At 45.4% G+C, this 20,826-nt stretch overlaps 1 protein-coding gene across 6 annotated transcripts in view; it reads left to right on the forward strand.

Annotated features, from left to right (window-relative positions):
- LOC147024241 (solute carrier family 35 member E2A-like) overlaps window positions 1-20,826 on the forward strand; it is a 145,808-nt gene that overhangs the window by 32,892 nt on the left and 92,090 nt on the right. For all 6 annotated transcript variants that reach the window (XM_085883963.1, XM_085883962.1, XM_085883959.1 and 3 more), the window contains 3 exons: window positions 2,395-2,522; window positions 12,726-12,846; window positions 14,135-14,188. In XM_085883963.1, coding sequence (XP_085740089.1) covers window positions 2,395-2,522; window positions 12,726-12,846; window positions 14,135-14,188 — 303 coding nt within the window. The remainder of the gene's footprint in view (window positions 1-2,394; window positions 2,523-12,725; window positions 12,847-14,134; window positions 14,189-20,826) is intronic.

Genomic DNA, 20,826 nt, shown 5'->3' on the forward strand with positions numbered 1-20,826 from the left:
GATTGAAGAGGATTTGAAAGTTTGTTTCACAGGTGGAGGGAAAAAATAGAAGAGGAGCAGATAAGTGGAGATGAGCAGATATCCTGGATTTTTGGAGTTTTACTAGAAAGGGGTTGCTGGTGGACCATGTTTGCCCTACAAATGGGGATGGGCAGATAAAGCATGGAGAGGGAAGAGGGTGCAAGGCCAGATAGGAGGTGGGAGAAGACAGAGACCACCGACCTGTCTACGACGACAAAGTTATGTGCCTGTAGACTCGGTTTCATCGAAGGAGATTTCAATGATCTTATTACTGAAAGGAGTAACACCAGTCCGTGTGTCATGCTTTCTTCTTAAGTGTTCCTGCTGTCATAGAATAAGAAAAATTGGACCACAGGTCCTGAAGCTCACCTGGATCAAGAGCAACAGTCAGATGTCATAAAACATCGAAATGTTGTTCGTGTAGAATCTGGTCACGTGATTGGTTGAATGGAAGCCCTTTTGATGCTGATTACAGCGATACATGTTTGCAGGCCATGTAATGTTTTTGGCTGAGGGAATGGCTGTGCTGCTGATGCAATGCCCCCTATAGGTTAGGGCAGGAATTTTAGGCATTTTAGGCCTGATTTAAATCCGTTAATGAGTGCAGTCAATACACTTTTATTCGGCATCAGATGTGAAACTTGTGGCCAAGTTTCATCAAAATCGTGTGTTTGGTTCAAGCAATAATGACTGAGGTGTTTACAGACTCACTCACTGACTTACCCATGGACACTGCTCGATCGCATAAGCTCACTGGACTAAAGTCCAGGTGAGCTAAATATGGTACTATTGCACACAAAATCATATATTGTAATGAAGAGATAGGAGATAGAAAGATGTATAAAAGTACGCAGAAGGAACACACAGCTGACAACTATGACTATGATGATGATGACGACTACTACTACATGTTATAAAAGTTGTTTTTTTGTTTGTTTGTTTTGTTGTTACATGTTTCACTTTATTTTAAACCTTCAGTGAAGTGACGGGTTTTATAAAATAATAAGCTAGTGCTTGTAAAGCACATATGTGTCACTGATATTCATCGTCATGTGAGGGCTGAACACCAGATCCACCAAAGTGACGCAACATCCATGTTAGCGATATCAAATAAGACTCCTGCTATAACTGGAAGATAAAATATTAGCTTCTTATTGGCTGAAAAATTACATGCTGGTTCATATGTTTGGCTTATCTGAAATTGGAATGCCAGATAAATTATTGTCATCATGCACTGTCCATCCGTCCGTCTGTCCATCTCCTATTTTGACTTCGCCGCTTAAATTTGGCAGCAACGTTACACTCCTGACTGGTAACGGGGATTGCAAAGCTCGTTCCGGTCACGTGACCGGAAATGTGTTAAAATAGCGATTGTGCAAGTTCCTTTAAAAATCCTCTCCAGACTTACCAGTCAGATTGATACCAATTTGGGTTACAACAATCAGCCAGGGCCCAAAGAAGCTCCAGGTCCAGTGGTCCTATTTTTTTTTCGTTTTTTTTTTTGAGTGCTACCAGCATGAGTAGCCAGATTCACCAGCCTTTTGCTGCCGTTGTCATACTTCTCGACTATTGTATGCATGCTTCAAAATGATACATAAATATGAGGAAGTCGGCCACCCTGCTCCCAGTCTTTACTCCACTTGAGGCTCATGGAGGAGATTGTGTAGATATAATGTGTATGGTAACGATTTTATGACATTATTGCTCAGTGTGTTTCAAAAGTCTGGAATCGTAGGAAATATTTCAAAAGTTTTATTTGTTTGTTGTTTTTTAAGACTATGCCTGCATCTGAAACAAGTGCTTTATAACACTTATAATTGTAAATTTCAGGAATTAAATCAGAAACTTATGTGCTAAAATCGATGTTGATGTTAAGAAACATTCAAAGAAACCTACATACAAGAATTGATATGTGTATGCATGCCAGTTGCTTGCAATTTGGCCAATTATTAGGATAAAATTGTAAAATAAATATCCCTATGATTCCTGACTTCAAACGCCCTGTAAATGAATTCTCGTGATGTTATGAGGAAATTGACAAATCCACAGTGTATAGGATTTTAAACTTGGGATCCTCATAATATGAGCTATGTGCTATTAGATACTCAGAATGCCAAAGATGCAACACTGTGGGTGGGCCTTTTTGGCATTCCCTTTTGAGGACATTGTTTATAATGTTTGCATCCCAGGTTCAAATCCCAATGCTGTGCAGATTTATCTATTTTCTTCATATTTATTCCTCCTCCTCTTGATTTACTTGTGCGTGCATGTGTCCATTCGATATTAAACTCAAAGTTTTGAGGTGAGCCTGATATTGTAATGTCATGCCTTCTTATCTCAACATTGAAGTTATGGAATTTTGTATTTTTCCAGCTTCTCCACAGTGGTACTGGGCCTCATTAGCCTGAAAAGTGTTGCTGTATCCTTTGCAGAGACGGTGAAGAGCTCTGCACCACTCTTCACTGTCATACTATCTCATCTCATCCTTGGCGAGGCAACAGGTTTGTTTCTTAATCAGCTGGTGCAATTCGGATCATGTTAATGATGTAATTTTATTTTGTGTCCTGTTTCTGAGAACCAATTGAAAAGTGGGAAGAACAACACTAACTGCAAATGGATAGGGAGGGGAAGAAGGTGGGTTTGATTTAAAAATTATGAAATCTGGAGTGTAGATATAAGAATTATGGGGTAAGGATTACACATTTTAAAATGCTCATCACTCTTTTGTTTTTCGTCCTCTAATTGAAACTGGAATAACTAGAACGGACAACTCAAGAGTTTTCTTTATAATGAGTTCCAAAAAAGTTTTGGTTCCAAAATATCTTCCAATGATAACAGCAGATATACTGTTGCGGATTTGGAAAGCTATCACACACAACATTCAGGTTCCTATAGCTCAGTTATATCGGTAAGTATGTGTTTTATAGATAGCTTCCTTCCCTGTCTAATGGGTGAATCAATGTAAATGCGCTGTGATTTATTTTAATAGTTAGGAGTTTTATCAGAAAAACGCTGCAAGAGAAGAACAATGCTGCAGCGGAGGACGCCCACCTCCCGCCCCGTGATTCTTGCGGCGTAAACAGAAACGACAGTTGCGGCGGTTCTGCAGCGACGTAAACAAGAGTGACCATTAAAAGTATGCTGCAGAAAAGAACGACAATCCCCCGCCCTGGGATTTTCCCCACGCGCTGGGGAGGGGGGAGGATTGAGCGTGCCGGAGCGCATAAAAAGGAAGGATAAGCAACGAGAGAGCAGCAGCCAGCCAGCCAGGACGAGAGAAGGGAGGGAGGAAGCGAAAAGGAGAGAGACGAGACAGACAGAGACGTGATTCGATTGGATTGGATTCGATTAGAGATTCAAGAAGAGACTTCTCCACCGTCCTGGTCGTCAGCCCTGGTCCTCGTCCGCCTCCGCTGCCTCCTCCTCCAAATGATCGTGAGCTTGGGCGATCACCTCGACGCACATCAACTGGGTCCGGCTGCGCTGGTCCGTCCTTCGGTGACCGGAGCTCCGGGAAGGAGTGGACGCCAGCCGCGCGCTCGCGCGGTTTGTCGACCTGCAATGGGGACGGGTGAGGTCGGGGTGACGAGAGACGCCGTCACGGTAATTGGGCAGACCGAGACGTGTAGGATGAGACACGAGGGGACGACGGAGGAAACAAAAGAGGTGACTGAGAAATTAAAGGAGGAAGAGGTGATGACGACGGGGATGCAGGAAACGAAGGAAGAAACTCATGAATGCGATGGGACAACGGAAATGAAAACAGAGACACGGGAATCAGAAGAGGTAGAGAATGAAGAAAATAAAGTAATTGACGAACACACACAGGTAGGGATAGTGGGCGAAGATGGGGTCGAGCGAGTGAAATGTGTTGGGACCCGATGCAAGCAGCAGGATAGCCTCCTTCAGGAACGAAGGTAGGAAATATGCTCCCTTGAAGCAGATCGCGACAAGGTGAGTCCGTTCGTGCCGAATGAGGTGGAGCGGATGAGTGCTGTTAACGGGTACACGTGCAATTTGGGGGGGTATAGAGACTCCGGGACACCTTGCGTTAATGCAAATCCCCAGCGTGAATGTCCCGGTGTGTGTGGTAAAAAGTATGAGTGTGTCGAAATGTGTGGTGAAACGTGCGCATAGTGTGAGTGTCATGGCGGGTGTGAGAGCACGCATGGGGTTGTACGGACCGGTCCAGACAGGAGATGGGTGTGGTGAGCCTTTTGCACCATATAAAGTTATTGTGGAAATCGCGCCGGCTTCGCAGAACGTTGCATCCAAGGTCCATTCCTCGTTTTCGGAGCGGCCTGGGCGAGCACGACTCAGAAAGCCGGCGCGTGAACGTCCCGCGTTTCGGAAAAGACCGTCGCGCAGACGGTTAAGATGGCGGCGAGTGATTGAATTCGGAACAGACGGGTTCCCATGTGCGCGCGGACACGTGTCCAGGGCATCACGTGCTGCATACCGCGTGTTCTGTTCGCGGAGAGGGTTTCCGGGACGATACGCGCATGCCAGCCTGCGCGGCTTGCCGTGCAGGCTCGGTGTGCGAGTGACTTCACCGGGAATCTCGCGGCACGAATGCCAGAGAAACAGCGCATGTAGTCCCGCGTGGGGAATTCCCCGCGAGCGAGTGCTGTTTGGAATTGGCAGAGAGACGTCAAGGCTGCACAGATCGGCCTTTGGAGGGTCATTGGTATCGCCCAAAGGGATGAACGGGCATGCCGAAAACCGCCACCATGGCGTTGCATAAAAAAACAGCCTCGCTTCCAAGTATATGGCCTTGCAGGATGTGGTGAACATCCTGTGAATTTGGGGCAAAGGAAGCACTAGTTAGTGGGAAGGGTTAGCCATAGTTGGACCGGCTTCATGGGGACATGGGTTGTTCCTTATGGAGCCCATGGAATGGGTTAGTCGGAGGGATTTTAGAATAGATTTAGAAAATAGAAAATGGATTCTGAAGACATGGATAGACATGGAATGTGTAGTGGGGACATAGCTTAGCTACCTCGAGTAAATGGAACGTGCATTAGTGTAAGGGACGACGAGGGAGAACGAGATAGTTAGGGGAATTTAGTTCGCAGAACGGCAGTGTGGAGTGTTGGTATGAGTGGAAAAGTGAAAAATGTACAATGAGTGAGTGTGGGTCAGCGGGCCCGATTGAGTGAGTGAATGGAGTGAATGTGGAATGCATGGTGCGAATGACTGAGTGGGGGGAGGAGTGAAACCCACCCAAATTTACCAATTGGAGGTCGTTTTGTTGGTGTTGAGAGAAGGCACGAAACACATTTGGAGGGGTGCAGGAGTTCATGGACCGGCTGGGAGCGTGGCTGTTGAAAGGTGAGTACCGATTAGAGGGCACCCCGGGCACCGGACTAGTCGGACAGAGTAGGCCAAGGGTCCAAGGGACTGGGATAGTGTAGTGGGCACGGGCGACCCTCGGAAAGGGACCCATTGCGCCAAAATGCCACGTGGGCATGGAAGGGGGGCAATGCCAGAGAGGCAACCCCCACGTTCATAGGGAGCTGGTAGGCTCGGAGACAGCCTTAGTGCTCGGGGGTGCCATGGTTCGAGTTTGGCAGAGGGTAGTTCCTGCCAAGTGAGCCACGCTGCCCAGCCATGAAATTGTGCGAGGGCACGAGTGAAAATTAGAGGGCTTGGCCCAAATTTATAATGGACACCAACGCAGGCGACGGGAATCATCGTTTTTAGAACCGATAGTTTAAAGTGACAGGCATTTTGAAAAGCCCCGGGGTAGTTTAAGGTTTAATAAAAAGTAGGATAGTTAGGAGATGTACCCCTTCGCACCATCCATCCCTTCGCTCCCAGTAGGCTGCTGGACTCTCTGTGGAGAAGATCGCTGAACTCTGTAGGAGGCCATTCTGAGGCTTTGTTTGGCCTCGAGGCAGGAAGCTAGTCTCTCCCTATCCCCTTCCAGACAGGGAACGTAGGGGCTGGGAGTAGGCTGGATTGACAAGATAGGTTAGCCGGACAAGGTCACTAGGTGGGTTAGGGAGACGGATTTATAAAAGTAAAGAAAAATAAAATATAAATAAAAAAATAGAAAGGGGCTAAATTTGGTTTTTGTGTTGCAAATTAAGGGAGTGAGTATGGACAGAGACAGGCAAAGGCGATAGGATGGGGGGAGACAGTAGGTTCGGTCTGAGCCCGCCTTCGTAGCAGCTGGCACCACCGCACTCCCTCCAGACCTGATGGAACCATACCAGAGGCCGGCCAGCTGCACGTGCCGGCCTGGTTGTGCTACAGCGGCCTGTTCCGCGTTTGCCTTGCCATGCCTTGTTTACCTGCCTCTGCTATAACCCCATGCCTGCTATCCTTGTTTGTGTTGCCCCCGCATCATTCATTACCATGTGTGCCAGGATCATCCAGTTTTGCAAAGACTGCCCTGCAGGCAGCTACACCACGGGGACTGCATTGAGCAGCCCATGCACCGTGTTTTGCATCTTCCATCCATCCATCCAGTTCATTTGTGTTTTGCATCTTCCATCCATTGCATCTTCCATCCAGTTCATTTCAGGGAGGAGCCAGCGACTGCATTGTGCAGCCGGCTACCTCCCTGTTCTTGCACAAGGGAGCCAGAGACTGCATTTGGGCAGCCTGGCTACCCCATTCAAATGGCCTCTGGGATGGCATATGGCATGCTGGGTTCGGGTGAGTTGCCTCCAGCAGCTGGAAACTGAAAAAAAAAATAGAAGAGAAGGTTCAGTGACAAACAAAGGGCCTTTTGAACAGGCCCTGAAGATGTCTGACCTTCAGCTGCGGAACACTCACCCTCACAAACTGTTGACTAACTTTGCCATGCCTTCTTTCCCACAGATGCCAGGTCCTGGGCCATGGTTAGTGTAAATAGATAAGTAAAAATTTTAAATAAGTTGAACCCCACCTGCATGTTTGTCGTAGCGCCGGCAATATAGTTAAGTCGTCCGTATGAATCTGTGTGAGTTTGTTTAGTTAGTTATGCAGCGCAGTAGGTTATTTATTTTTGGGACACGTATAAAAAAAAAATGTCGCACTCAGGGATCCGAAGGTAAAATGTATTAGGGGAAAACTTACACATGCTGGTCACACGCAAATGTGACGACTCGGGACGAATCGGTAAAATGTGGAGGGTGTAGTGTTGCGGATTTGGAAAGCTATCGTACACAACGTTCAGGTTCCTAGAGCTCAGTTACATCGGTAAGCATGTGTTTTATAGATAGCTTCCTTCCCTTGTCTTGTGGGTGAATCAATGTAAATGCACTGTGATTTATTTTAATAGTTCGGAGTTTTATCAGAACAACGCTGCAAGAGAAGAACAATTCTGCAGCGGAGGACGCCCACCTCCTGCCCCGAGATTCTCGCGGCGTAAACAGAAACGACCATTGGGGCAGTTCTGCAGTGACGTAAACAAGAGTGACCATTAAAAGTATGCTGCAGAAAAGAACGACAATCCCCTGCCCTGGGATTTTCCCTGCACGCCGGGGAGGGGGAGGATTGAGTGTGCCGGAGCGCATAAAAAGGAAGGAAAAGCAACGAGAGAGCAGCAGCCAGCCAGCCAGGAGGAGAGGAGGGAGGGAGGAAGCGAAAAGGAGAGAGACGAGACAGACAGAGACGAGATTGGATTGGATTCGATTCAAGATTCAAGAAGAGACTTCTCCGCCGTCCTGGTCCTCGTCTGCCTCCGCTGCCTCCTCCTCTGAATGATCGCGAGCTTGGGCGATCACCTCGACGCACCTCAACTCTGTCCGGCTGTGCTGGTACGTCCTTGGGTGACCGGAGCTCCGGGAAGGAGTGGACGCCAGCCGCGCACTCGCGGCCAGTCTATCCTGACCTTCAGTCCGACTGTCCTCCTGGTTGGAAGTGCAATTAAAGACCATTTGGTCCGATTCTTTTGGGTGTGTGTGTATGTGTGTTTTTGGCGCCAGTCAGTAAGTAGTGAATTGTTTAAGTGCTTGTGCTGTATAAAATTGCAACTCTTAATATTCGGTTTAGCTCTGCCCTGACGTGCTTCCCTCATTCCCCACCTATTGTATAAATAAACCCTGATTGTTAAATGTTTCAGTTCATTCGTGTCCCTTCTTTCATTGACTGAGCGTGTCGCGTGCTGGGGAAAATTAGCAAGGCCGTTGTGCCGCCGTAAGGGGACATCTGGACCTACGGTTCTCGGCGATTAAACCGCTCGGAATCGCACACGGAACGAGCACGCTAAGCGGCTCGTTTCCGTACGGGTGCCGTCGAGGGTGTGAAGACTCGGTAGATCGCCACATGTTCTCTAGGTATTTTGAGATTTGGCGAATAACCCTGTACCACGTGGTGGAAATATTGACACTTCACGGTCCAACACAAAGGACCCGTATTCTCCTGAATTTTCCGGAGAAGTACGATCTCAATTCCGGGCGATCGGTCGAGCCGACTTGTGGCAGCATCTAGTGGTCGGGCTCGCGGCCGACGTCCCGGCCCCGCAACAATACTACCGTCTTATGATATTCATCCACGACGAGCACTCTTTATTCTTTACACAGCTGAGATATTTTCATGCAGAACCTTTTTCAAATTTCTGTTTATAATGATGCCAGTCTCATAATCGTAAGATTAAAACAAAAGTTATGAGTATTTAAAAATCTGCATTTTTATGGGACACTGTAGTTTAATGTTCGCCCCTGGTTTCATGTAAACTATTTGGAGCAACTTGGAGTACAGTGTATCTGTGTTCATGTGCAAAAGTTTGACATTTTGTATTTTTCTTCTCTGATGCAGAAGTAAACTAAAATCTTGTGCTCAATACAATGTGCCCCTTTATGAAAAAGAAAATATTATTGAAAGAACCAGTTTATAGACAGTATACCTTGATTATAGACTTAGAGCGAGTATGTCCACCCTTTTCCTTCAAAATCAGTGAAATTATTCTCAGGGCACTTTCAAATAATTTTGTTCTAAACTCTTGTGAAATTGTGCTCCATGCTTCTTCCAGGACCTTCCAAAGATTATCTCAGTTGTTGGGATTCTTTTCACTTTTTTTTTTGTCCAAATAGTCCAATGATAAAAAAAATGATATTGAGATCTGGGCTTTGAAAGGGCCATTTCATGTGTTGAAATGTATTGAAGTAGAGCACATACCTCCGCCAGACTGAACAGGTTACGTTTTGTATCGCACTGTTGGCTGAACCTGGATCCAGACCTCAACTGAAATCAAATTGGCTTGTTCTTGTCACCTACCCAACTCTTGTCTATCAAGTTTTGTCATGACTCATTCACAGCTTTTTGGAAATACCATGCCATACAGTAGGACCCCGACATTCACGGGGGATACTAACCTGAAAAATGCCGTGAATGTCATATCTGTGAATGTCGGGGCATTGTTGGAATGGGAAGTAGACCGGCACTTGGTGGAGCGCATACCTCTGCCAAGCTGATTAGTTTACATTTTGTATCCCACTGATGTTGTTTTCTGGCTCTCCTAAGAGTAAACACACACTGGATTCAGACCTGAATGAAAATTTAATTGGCTTGTTCTAATCACCAAACCAACTCATCCACCAAGAATCGGCTGAATCAGTCCATAACCTTTTGAGATATTCTGCTCTATACCGTTTTTTGCCCTGTCTTCCAATGGTGTAGAACGACTTTGAAAACTATAGTATCTGGATTCGGATCTTCACCAAAATTATCTGTTGCTGTCCTTGGCCGGTCACCTACACTGACAAAAAAAAAACAATCAGAACGATTGCTTGAAAGCTGTGCCCAAAAATTGTGACAAAAAAAAAAACAACTAACAGACGAATGTTACAGACCATCATACTTGGTGAAAATGTTTTATTGCCAAGTAACAGACAGACAGATGGGGGTGAAAACATAGCCTCTGCCCACTTGCGGTGGGCACAGGTAAAAAGAGGGGATAGGTTGTTTTTAAAAAAATATATTGTTGCGAATTCTGGCCCGTCCAGCGTGCGATCGGCCACGTAACTCAAATCGCGACGCGTCGCTCACCGGAACGGACAATTCAGTCGTGACCCTCTTGGAACTATCGCCAAGGAGCTAGTCACGGGTGGGGGTTTAACCTCACCACAACCCAGTCTGCATTCTACCCGCGCAAAATAGGGTGAATCGCCGAAAGTCGATATACCTAAGTACTCGCACGGGTAACCTACCGAGGGGTTGTACCACGCCACAGGTCGACTCCGGACACGAACCGCTTAAGCGGCTCGTTCCGTGCTACAGGGATAACCGAGTGGAGTTATCGTCTACCTTGACGGTTCAGATTAGTTACCTAGTGTTTTAAACCCACTATCAATCACTTACGTGATGCAAGATGGCGATTCAACAAAGGAAAGGACGAAGCAAAACGGGGGAACAATTGGACAAGCACGTTTAATGCGCGACACACGGAAGCACGTATTTCCAGTCAGCAACAATCAATCATGCATGTATACAGAGGCAAGAACAAAAGCAAAAGTAATACGACCGACTAAAGCAATGTACAAGCACTTAATCAGTTTTACTTGTCGGACTGGCGCCACAAACACACATACAAAAGCCCAAAGAAAAGAAAAACCTCTCTTGTTGCGGTCGGTGAACCGTCTCCGGCACTCTCCGTGTCCGCTCTCGCAGGTCCACCTCAGGCCACCTGCGGCGCCCTCCGTCCGCGTCTCCCACCAATAGGCCTCGCCGGGCCACGAGCGCGGGAACAAACGAGGAGGAAGGGAACGCGAGTTGGTTTGCGAATCAACCGTCACGAGGAGAGAGCATACGGGAGGACCAAAGAGATATCCAAGAGGAAGGAACGCATTCACCAAGGGGCAGAGAAGAGAAGAGGGCGCGCCCCGCCCGTGTCCGTCCTTTATGGAGCGGGGCTCCGCCCTTCGCTCCGCCCCGTTTCGGGCTCCACCCCCCTTCTGGGAGCCTCCCAAAAAGGGGCGTTCCTCACTTCCGTCCGCGTCACACCGTGCGTCTACCAATTGGGAGCGAGCAGTCCCACCCCTCCCCTTCACACCAAGCACGGGGAAAAATGGCGGGAAAAAACCCCACAGGCTTCACAAGTGGTTTTGTTCTGCCAATCCTTTTCGGACGGTTTCCGTGGTGCGGAAACCGTCTTACCGTGGTCCGCGGAGGATGGCGTTCGTAAGCAGGCGTAGTGGCGAAGATGGTGGTGATTGTTGTGGGGCTGGTGTGAGCGTGGTGGGCGTTGTGGCGTAGTTGGTGGAGGTTTTTGGCAATGGTGGCTCACAATAACGAAAGATGAAGAAAAACGGCTAACTAAAGCATCGCAGCCCGAATGAATCGCACATATTCCCTCTAAACAACAGGTGTGGGCTAACTACACATGAACTTATCGATATATCTAACCTGAGGACCCTTTATGGTGTATTGCGAATTTCCACAGCCGTAACAATATTATTAATATTATTATTATTATTGTTATTATAAACACTTCAGGATTGGTCTTCTATATCCACCGAGCTGATATTACTTTAGCCTGTAAATTTTTTTTTTACAGAAATTATGCACAGATTCATCCCACCTTATCTTCAATTATCTTACCATTCCTCCCCACTCTTGGTGCTCTGAATCCTTTGTTGAGGCAATTGCTTAAAAGCAACACGCATTCTCCTCCTGGAAGACAAATCCGACTGAAGGCAACCTCAGATCATTCCATAAAGCCCACAACAAGTGTCTCCTCTTCGGAGAGCCAGAAAACAACATCTGTCCAATCTCAAGAATAAGCTTTCAAACCTGTCTCCCTCCTCTAAAACCTGGTGGCACCTTGTCCAAAAGAAAAAAGAAAAAAAATGTGAATATACAATGTGCGAATGTAGAAGCAAATCGCATTTTATAAACCGCAAACACGTGTGGTCCACAAATGTCGAATCTGTGAATGTCAGGGTTCCGTGGTATATTGTTTTTGGCCTCATCTCTCAGTGGTGAAATGTCACTTAAATTTAACATTTCTCGTGTCCAGGTCCGGATCTTTACCAAAATTGAATTGATTCGTCCTTGTCACACACCCAACCTGTGCACCTAATTTCGTTTGAATCCATCCACAACTTTTTTGAAAGATCCTGCTCACAGACAAACAAACAAACGGGTGAAATCATAACCTCCGTCTACCTTCGGTGGCAGAGGTCATCACACCTAAACGGGTGTGGTTATTAGTGTATTATTACGAGCAGTGTACTCAAAGTCTAACAATCATTGAAATAACTACTTCATAATAACGGCCTGTCAGACCACTTAAAAGAACATAAAATACAGATTACAAAGGGTTAAAACATTAAAAGGGTGTGAAGGAATAGCGGTTTTAGACGCATGTGGGGAGAGAAGATGACGGCTTTCTATACAAATAACGACATATATTCCTGTATCACAATTCAGTTACCTCGCGCTTATTCTAAACCAGCACAAAGGGAAATATATATTGCTATACTATGCAAAGTTACCCACTAAAAGGTATTCCCACAACAATGTTAACATAATAATGAGAAATAATGTAAACCTATCTGTGGTGCCTTTGCCTTGGTCTGCATTACCCTGCACATTTATGAGATATTATGTTGAAGAAGTCATCTTATTGGATGTGACGACAAACATCAATTTTTTTTATATTTTTTTGTCAAAGTTTTGAGTGATGATCGTTTCATGCATCCCTTTTGCACAATGTTTTATGATGCTTGCTTATAGTGAGAAACGTTGCCATGTAAATGTGTGCTCTGTTGCAGGTTTGTGGGTGGTCGTCTCTCTACTGCCCATGGTTTGTGGTCTTGCTCTGTGCTCGTTTCACGAAACCAGCTTTACTCCTTTTGGCTTCACGGCAGCTCTCTGCACAAACCTTGTCGATTGGTGAGGAATCTGGTTAAATCTCCATCTTGACTTGCAATGCAAAATTTTAATTATTTGCCATAATTTGGTGATTTAGGCCCCACTTTTGAACCTTTATTTTAATTCTTACTCTGGATGAATGAGTGTACAACTTTAAATGTTTGCTTGACACAAGCAACTCTTTGCATCTCCTCTATCATCCTCAATGTCTTTGCTGCCAAATTAGGAAAGTGTTATGTTGTGTTTGGTGGTACTCATAATTGCAGCAGCAGTTATGACGAGGTTTTTTTTGGTGGGGGGGGGGGGATTTGCAATTGCAAATAAATTACGACAGCTCTTTATTTTGTACACCACTCCTTCCTAATGCCATATCCAGGCAATGCATGACGTCATCGCTAGGCGCCGAAGGAACTCGGTTTTCACTCCGTATCTTTTCTTGTTTTCTTTGTTTGGCCGGGTGATATCTCAGCCATCCTTTGATCGAGGAAGCTGAAATTTGGGGACAAAAGTGAAGATGTGCTTTGGCAATAGAGTATTTTTGATTTATTGATTAATGACTTAATTATTATCGATTTGTTAATTACTTTATTTTATTTCTCATCCTGGCAATATCTCAGGGTTATTTTGAGCTTGGAAGCTGATATTTGGACATGACAGTGACCAAGGGTATTTTTGATTTATTGATAGATTAATTATTCATTTTTTCGATTAATTACTTAATTTTCAAAAATTTACGGATTTGGATAAAATGGTGGTGGTTTAAGGTATGCAATTCGGCAATTGATTGAGAAATTATTTTATGATTATCGTTTATTTATTTTGAATATGCAATTAGTCAATCAACTATTGTACACCGCTCCCTCCCAATTCCGACTCCATATGCTGCAAGGCGGCATTGCCAGGTGCCGGAGGATTTGTTATTTATTTATTCGGCATGGGGGCGGTGTACTTTGAATGAACTGCGATTTCTTCTTTTTTTTAAGGTATAAAAAATGACTCGAGTTGGTTAGCCACAGTATTAATCTTCGTTTTCTTTTTCTTCTAGTTGGTTACAGATAAGAATTTGCTGGTGAATGTGAACAGACAGCTGGTTAAATGTCCCCTCCGAAGGATTGTGACACCAGATATTGGATATAAGTAATCCAACTGTGCTCTTTGTGTCCCACCCATTGACCGTGTAGATGGCTCGAGTGTGCCCCAAAAATTTGAGCAAACTGTGGTAATTGCAAGACATTTGTTGTACCACTGCATTGTTGCTTTTTTGTTTCTCTGTGGATGAAGCATTGAATTATTTTGTGTGTGCCTCCAGCCTTCAAAATGTGTTCTCCAAACGTCTTCTGAGTGGAGAAAAATACTGCTTTACGTAAGTTTGCTTTTATGGAGGGTCCCACTATGATTAACTGTTTTATTCAGCCCCCCTATAGCATAGGGGAAGGCTTCTAGCTAGTGTCGGGTTTATTTAGACAATTAGTGCCCCCAATTTTTAATGGCACCCCAGAGTTTCTTAGACCCCTGAGAGTATGAAACTACCATTTAGGTTTTAATTTTTTTCTTCCTTCACTATCAATTTCCAAGCTGTATCTCGGAGCTGGCTGAGATTTTCAAAATGAAATTTTGCTTAAATAATGTTAATAGAAAGTAGGCGAAGTTGACATTTTTTGACGTTGACTTAATTTTAAGGTCATGACCAGATTATAAACATTAACATTTTTCACCAAAACTCGACAAAGGTTTATCCGATCAGAACGCAATTGCCCTCCGCTAGATAGCATAGAGCAAAGTGCTTTTACCCTTAATTTTCATCATATCCCTCTGGATGCCTGGTGTTGGCTTAATTGTTAGAGTGGTGGGCTTTGGATCCTAGGATCCTGAGTTCAAATCCCACTTGCTGTTGAATTAATATTAGGTGGGGTTGACTCTGCCTGTCATCCTTCCGAGGTCAGCAAAATGAGTGCCAACTTGCTGGTATCCTGTGTCGGAGTGGCGACCTGTCCAGGAGACTGCCCACTAGCCAAGGAGACTGCTTAGGCAGCACAAACGCTCTGCACAGAGTTTGGTCCCAATGGATGGATGGATATCCCTCTGGGTTAAAGGTCAAGGTCAAATGGCAGTCTGATTAAAAGCAACGGTTTTTTTTGCCAATGCGGAATCTCAAAGACCAATTGGCCTTCCAAGATATTCTTGCATTATAATTGTGAACCTGTACTGTTTTTTTTTTATTATTATTTTTGTATATAATGTCGAGGCTCGTATAAGAACTAAAAATTGAACATACACAAGTCGTATAAGAGCAGATACAAGTTGTGTACCTGATATTTGATTAATGTCCTTGACCTTTTTTTGGATTGTGACCTAATTAACAAAAAAACACCTTTTTGATCATTGTCTGAATAATTGTCCTGGAGTTTTCATGACTGAGTTTTATGGATATATTAAAGATGGTGACACATTTTCCTAATATATATATATATCTTATTCTTCTTTTGGCTGTTCCCATTCGGGGTCGCCACAGCGGATCATCGGTATGATCCGCATAGTGATTTGGCACATGTTTTACGCCGGATGCCCTTCCTGACACAACCCTGGTCGCCTCTTACAACACAGGGATATGGTACACCTATTTTAACCGGGGTATACACCGGCCCAGTACACTGGTACTCATTTCGCCGACCTCGGAAGGATGACAGGCTGAGTCAACCCCCTGGTGTATTAATTCAGTGGCCCAACAGGGTTTGAACTCAGGACCTTTTGGCTCCCAAGCCGCTGCCCTAACCACTGCGCCAACACCAGGCTATATATATATATATATATATATATATATATATATATATATATATATATATATATATATATATATATATATATATATATATATATATATATATATATATATATATATATATATATATATATATATATATATATATATATATATATATATATATATATATATATATATATATATATATATATATATATATATATATATATATAATGTTGTACTAATATACAATATAAATTTTCCTAATATACGCATGCAGCATATATGGAGCCTAAATGTTGAAGTTCAAGGTCATATCGTGGTTTGAAAAAAAAAAATAGGGCCATCATTGGATTGCCGGTCAAGGGTAAGCCGGGGTAGGTTTACCCTTGATGATCCCTTTGTGATCGCAGATATCTCGTTTTAATTTGGTATCCTTTTTTTTTTCTTTGCAAGATTGAGGCTCATGGAAGAGCAAGGTGATATGAACTGTGGGGCAGTGGAACAACAGCAAGATCTAATGTATGCATTTTAAGCAACAATGGTGAACAAAAGCAAAAAGAATATTGAATACAAAAGAAGAAAAAATAATACTCTCACTCAAGAATATTTACCAAACAGAAATAATAAGTGAGAGGAAGAGAGTAAACACTGCAAGGGTTGTATTAAGGATGGGTAAATGGAGGTAATCAAGATGGGATATGATGTGAGATGGCAGTGCACTGCCTGATTTAAGTCCTCGAGATAGGAATGAGATAAATTGGCCTTTGGAAGCTGGTTCCACAAATAGAAGAAAAGACATGGTGTGTGCAGTCTCCCTTGATTTTGGAATTTTAACCAAGATGGGGTAACTGAAACAATCCAGGCATCGTGGAGATGCTGGGTAGGTTTTGAGGGCTGAGAGAGCAGAAGGAACTCAACCAGAGGATGGGCGGTAAAAAAACTGGGAGGCCACCGACTTATTTGCGATGAGAAGATCAGATCTTGTGCTTCAGCCTCATCATGGGAGACTCCAGTAAAATAAATTTATCTTTGAAATCATTTTTAAAGATTCATAATACAGGAAAATTCTGATAACTTGATTGAATGTGTCGAAGAAATTTCTAAATCATCCTGTACATTTGAAAATTTATTTAACAAACATAAACGAATCCATACAAACACATACATATGCACATAGTAGTGATCGGTAATACAGACTTGTTCCAGATCTCTGAAATACATGGAGAATTTTAGTTCCTTGTATAGTGTTCAGTGAGACACAGCTCTTTTTCATTTTAAATGCTGGTGCCACAGTTTGTCAGGTCAATATATTTCCAGGTGGAAAGCATTTCCAGCTTTTGTGCAGCAATCAGCTTAATTTTAAAGGATTGTGGTATACATTTCAAGACCAGATGTGTAGAATCTCTCCCGACACAGGAATGACGTCAACACTGAAATCCTTTGGGAACGAAGATGGATCACATACAATTTATGGTATGGAAGGGGAAAGGTTCAACTGCCTTTTAGCAGACTCGGGGATATAAAGCAAGCAGGGGTTTTTTTAAATCCATCTGGACATTTCCTGAGACCAACATTCTTCGTTGAGTTATAATAATATTCCTCTATCCAGCTTGCTGGTACCTTATATTTTATCATGTCATAAAATCCTTTAGTAAGTAAAATATGTATATTCAATAATAGGCAATTCTTTTTACTGAATTCGGCTTCCTGGAAAATGTCGGCCTGCTCATTACATTTTTAATAGTCAGTCGATCTTTCCAGACAAAGGAAAGATGTGATGATGTTAATTACAATTAAAATAGATACATGTTCAAGCACATAGAATCATATTATACTTGCGATACCCGTGCACATGCATGGGATGGCAGTAAAACATAGCTGGTAGCAGACAGACTGTACACGGGGAATGACAAAAATATGCATTGTGCAAAATGCAAGTGGTACTATGGAACGTCAAGACTTCCCAAACATTGTCGGCATGTCTGCTCAGTGCCACAGCAATTTCATAGGGATCGTGTGACGGCGAGCCGAGTTTTTAGTGTGCAAGCTTGGTATTATAATAGAGATTTGAGTGCATTGTCTATTTCAGATTTAATACATTTATTTTAATATCAAGTTTTAATTATCAACATTTTATTATTGTCTTATCACCCTCAAACCCATTATGCTAATTTCGGGAAAATTGCATCGACAAATGTCATCCGAAGAATGTTTGTCTATGAAATATGAATTTGCACATCCAGACACTTTCACAACACTGTCTTTCAAACTCATGGACATCTTTTTTTTTAATACATGATCTAAGGCACGCGCGCACACACACACACACACACACACACACACACACACACACACACACACACACACACACACACACACACACACACACACACACACACACACACACACACACACACACACACACACACACGGACACTTTGAGACCTTGTATCTCTCCGTTCCATCTCCTGTAACCCACCCACAAGTGGAGACAGCGGTCAACAATAGCAACTTTCATGCATACACACTTACACCTCAAATATGTATATAGGTGTGTGTGTGTGTGTGTTCTGATTTGCCGGCCACACCTTTTGACCCATGGGGCTCAAACTTGCCATGAAGACTGTTCACTCTCCCAAGGCGGTTTTGCACAACAATCCCCACCCCCCACACCATGTGTGTTTGCTTACATATACTGGGTACACACTTCCACCCATGGGGTTCACTCCCCAAGGAGAGCTCCTGCCCCAACCCCACCCCCATTACCCCCTTTCTGTGTGTGTGTTTCTTCTGATTTACCAGTCCACATCCTTGACACCTGGTGCCCAAACTTGGTATCAAGAGTGTTCACTCTCCCCAGGATGGTTTTACACTACAACCTGCTTCTTCAACAATGCCCAACCCTCCCTCTCCCTCTCTGTACTCCTCTCCCTCTCCCTCTCTGTACTCCTCTCCCTCTCCCTCTCTGTACTCCTCTCCCTCTCCCTCTCTGTACTCCTCTCCCTCTCCCTCTCTGTACTCCTCTCCCTCTCCCTCTCTGTACTCCTCTCCCTCTCCCTCTCTGTACTCCTCTCCCTCTCCCTCTCTGTACTCCTCTCCCTCTCCCTCTCTGGACTCCTCTCCCTCTCCCTCTCTGTACTCCTCTCCCTCTCCCTCTCTGTACTCCTCTCCCTCTCCCTCTCTGCACTCCTCCCCCCACCCACCCTCTCGGTACTCCTCCCCCCCCACCCATCCTCTCTGTACTCCTTCCCCCCCCCCCACCCTCTCTGTACTACTCCCCCCACCCACGTAAATATATTGTTACGGCTGTGGAAATTCGCAAACCACCATTCAGGGCCCATAGGTGAGATATCTCCAAGTACATGTGTAGTTAGCCCAAACCCGTTGTATAGAGGGAATTTATGTGATTCATTCGGGCTGTGATCCTTTGAGTTGGGCGTTTTTCTGTTCTATCTTTATTTTGAACCAACCATGTCTCAACCGCCATCACTCAACAACCACCTTAACCACCACGCCAGCCATCGTCACCAACTACAACCACACTCCAACCCTCAGACAACAACAACAACGCCAACAGCCACGACCTTTACCTTCACAACTCAATCCCGCAAACATCGCATCACCGCCATTCCCAACGGCACCATAACCATCAACCATCACCAAAAACCCTCCACCACCTTCACCTCTCTCCTTCTACGGCCATTCCCGCACCACCTGTGAACACTGAACATCGGGCTGTCTCGGGCCCGTACGGCGATTGGTGCCGAGCGCACCGAGCCGCGAGCGCAAATCGCGGCCTGTCCGAGGGAAAACTCAGATCAAGAACGCTACACGCCCACTTCTCCTCCGTCCAATTCGCAAGCGCGGGGCGGCTTGGCCCCGCCTCCAGGCGCGTCTGTGTGAAATCGATATATGCAAATTCTAGGATCAGGGGAGGTTCACGCCCCCGTTTCCTCCGACCAATGGGCGAGCGTGGCTCCGCCCCCGAGGTCATCCTGATCCGAATATTTGCATATTAGCTGCTCCTGCCAGCCTATAAAACGCCGCGCGCAAGGCGAATCGTGGCAGATTGAGTCAGTTTTGGTTGGAGAGTGGAAGAGAGCCGGGGGAAGAGAGTGTCATCGAGAGAGTTGGGTTCTGGAGTCAGCTGAGAAGAGTTGCGAGAAGGACTGCGGTCGGCGACGAGGTCGCGGTGTGGGATCGCTCGTCGCGGGACCCAAGCCAGCCAGCCATTCTCCTCCCCCAGGGCATCAACAATTCCCCCTTTCCCCCGCGCTGAGATAGTGCAAAAAGGGGGCCCCGTTCCCACCCCACTCCAAACGTCGTGCCAACGAAACCCGCCAAGGAGCACGGAGTCGTGGCACAGCCACGCGGCCACATCTACGGCTCGCCCGCCATGCGTCACGAGGACGCGGGTAGGACCCCCCCCCCCGGTCTCGTGGACCTGGCCGCTCCTCCAGGTCACGCGCACAATTGGCCTACAGGCCTGTCTGCCCCCTTGTCTATGAGGGTGGCTTCTTTCCTTTGCTTTTGTGTAAATGTGTGTTGGTGCCGTCTGTAAAGTAGAACTGTATAAGTGTTGCCGTGTGTGCGCGTAGTCGGTAGTAACTGCGTCGTTGTTGCTTTTGTTTTGGTTGCTCGATGTGCATTTTGACTGTATGGCTGTATATATGTGCTTTCCGTGTGCCGGGAAATAAATGTGCATTGTGTGAACTGTTTTCCCGTTTCGCTTCGTCTTTTCCTAATTGAATCTCCATCCTGCTTCACGTAAAGGGTTCGTAGCGGGTGCAAAACGCCCGGTAAATAATCTGAACCGTCGAGGTCGACGATGACACTGCTCGGTTATCGCGATAGTACGGAACGAGCCGCCCAAGCTGCTCGTGTCTGGAGTCGACCTGCGGCGAGGTACGATCACCCGGTTTACCATCCGCGTGGGTACTTAGATAGGTCGAGTTTGGCGAACAACCCTATCCTACGCGGGTGGCCAATTGGCACGATTGTGGTGAGGTCGAAAGGCCCACCCGTGACTGGCTCCGGGCGATAGTTCCTCGAGGGTCACGACTGAATTGTCCGTCCGGTGGGCGACACGGTCGCGATTCGAGTGACGTGGCCGTCCGCACGCCGGCGGGCGCTAATTCGCAACACTGGTGTCCGGGAGTGGGATTCGAATCCCTCCCGCCTCCAAGCTAGATTCACGGGGAATCAGTTCAGGGGTGAGAGGAGCGACCCCCGATTCC

The sequence above is a fragment of the Eptatretus burgeri genome, chromosome 6 (genome assembly GCF_056783735.1).
Source record: "Eptatretus burgeri isolate ZD-2024b chromosome 6, Ebu_testis_v1, whole genome shotgun sequence".
Lineage (NCBI taxonomy): Eukaryota > Metazoa > Chordata > Myxini > Myxiniformes > Myxinidae > Eptatretus > Eptatretus burgeri.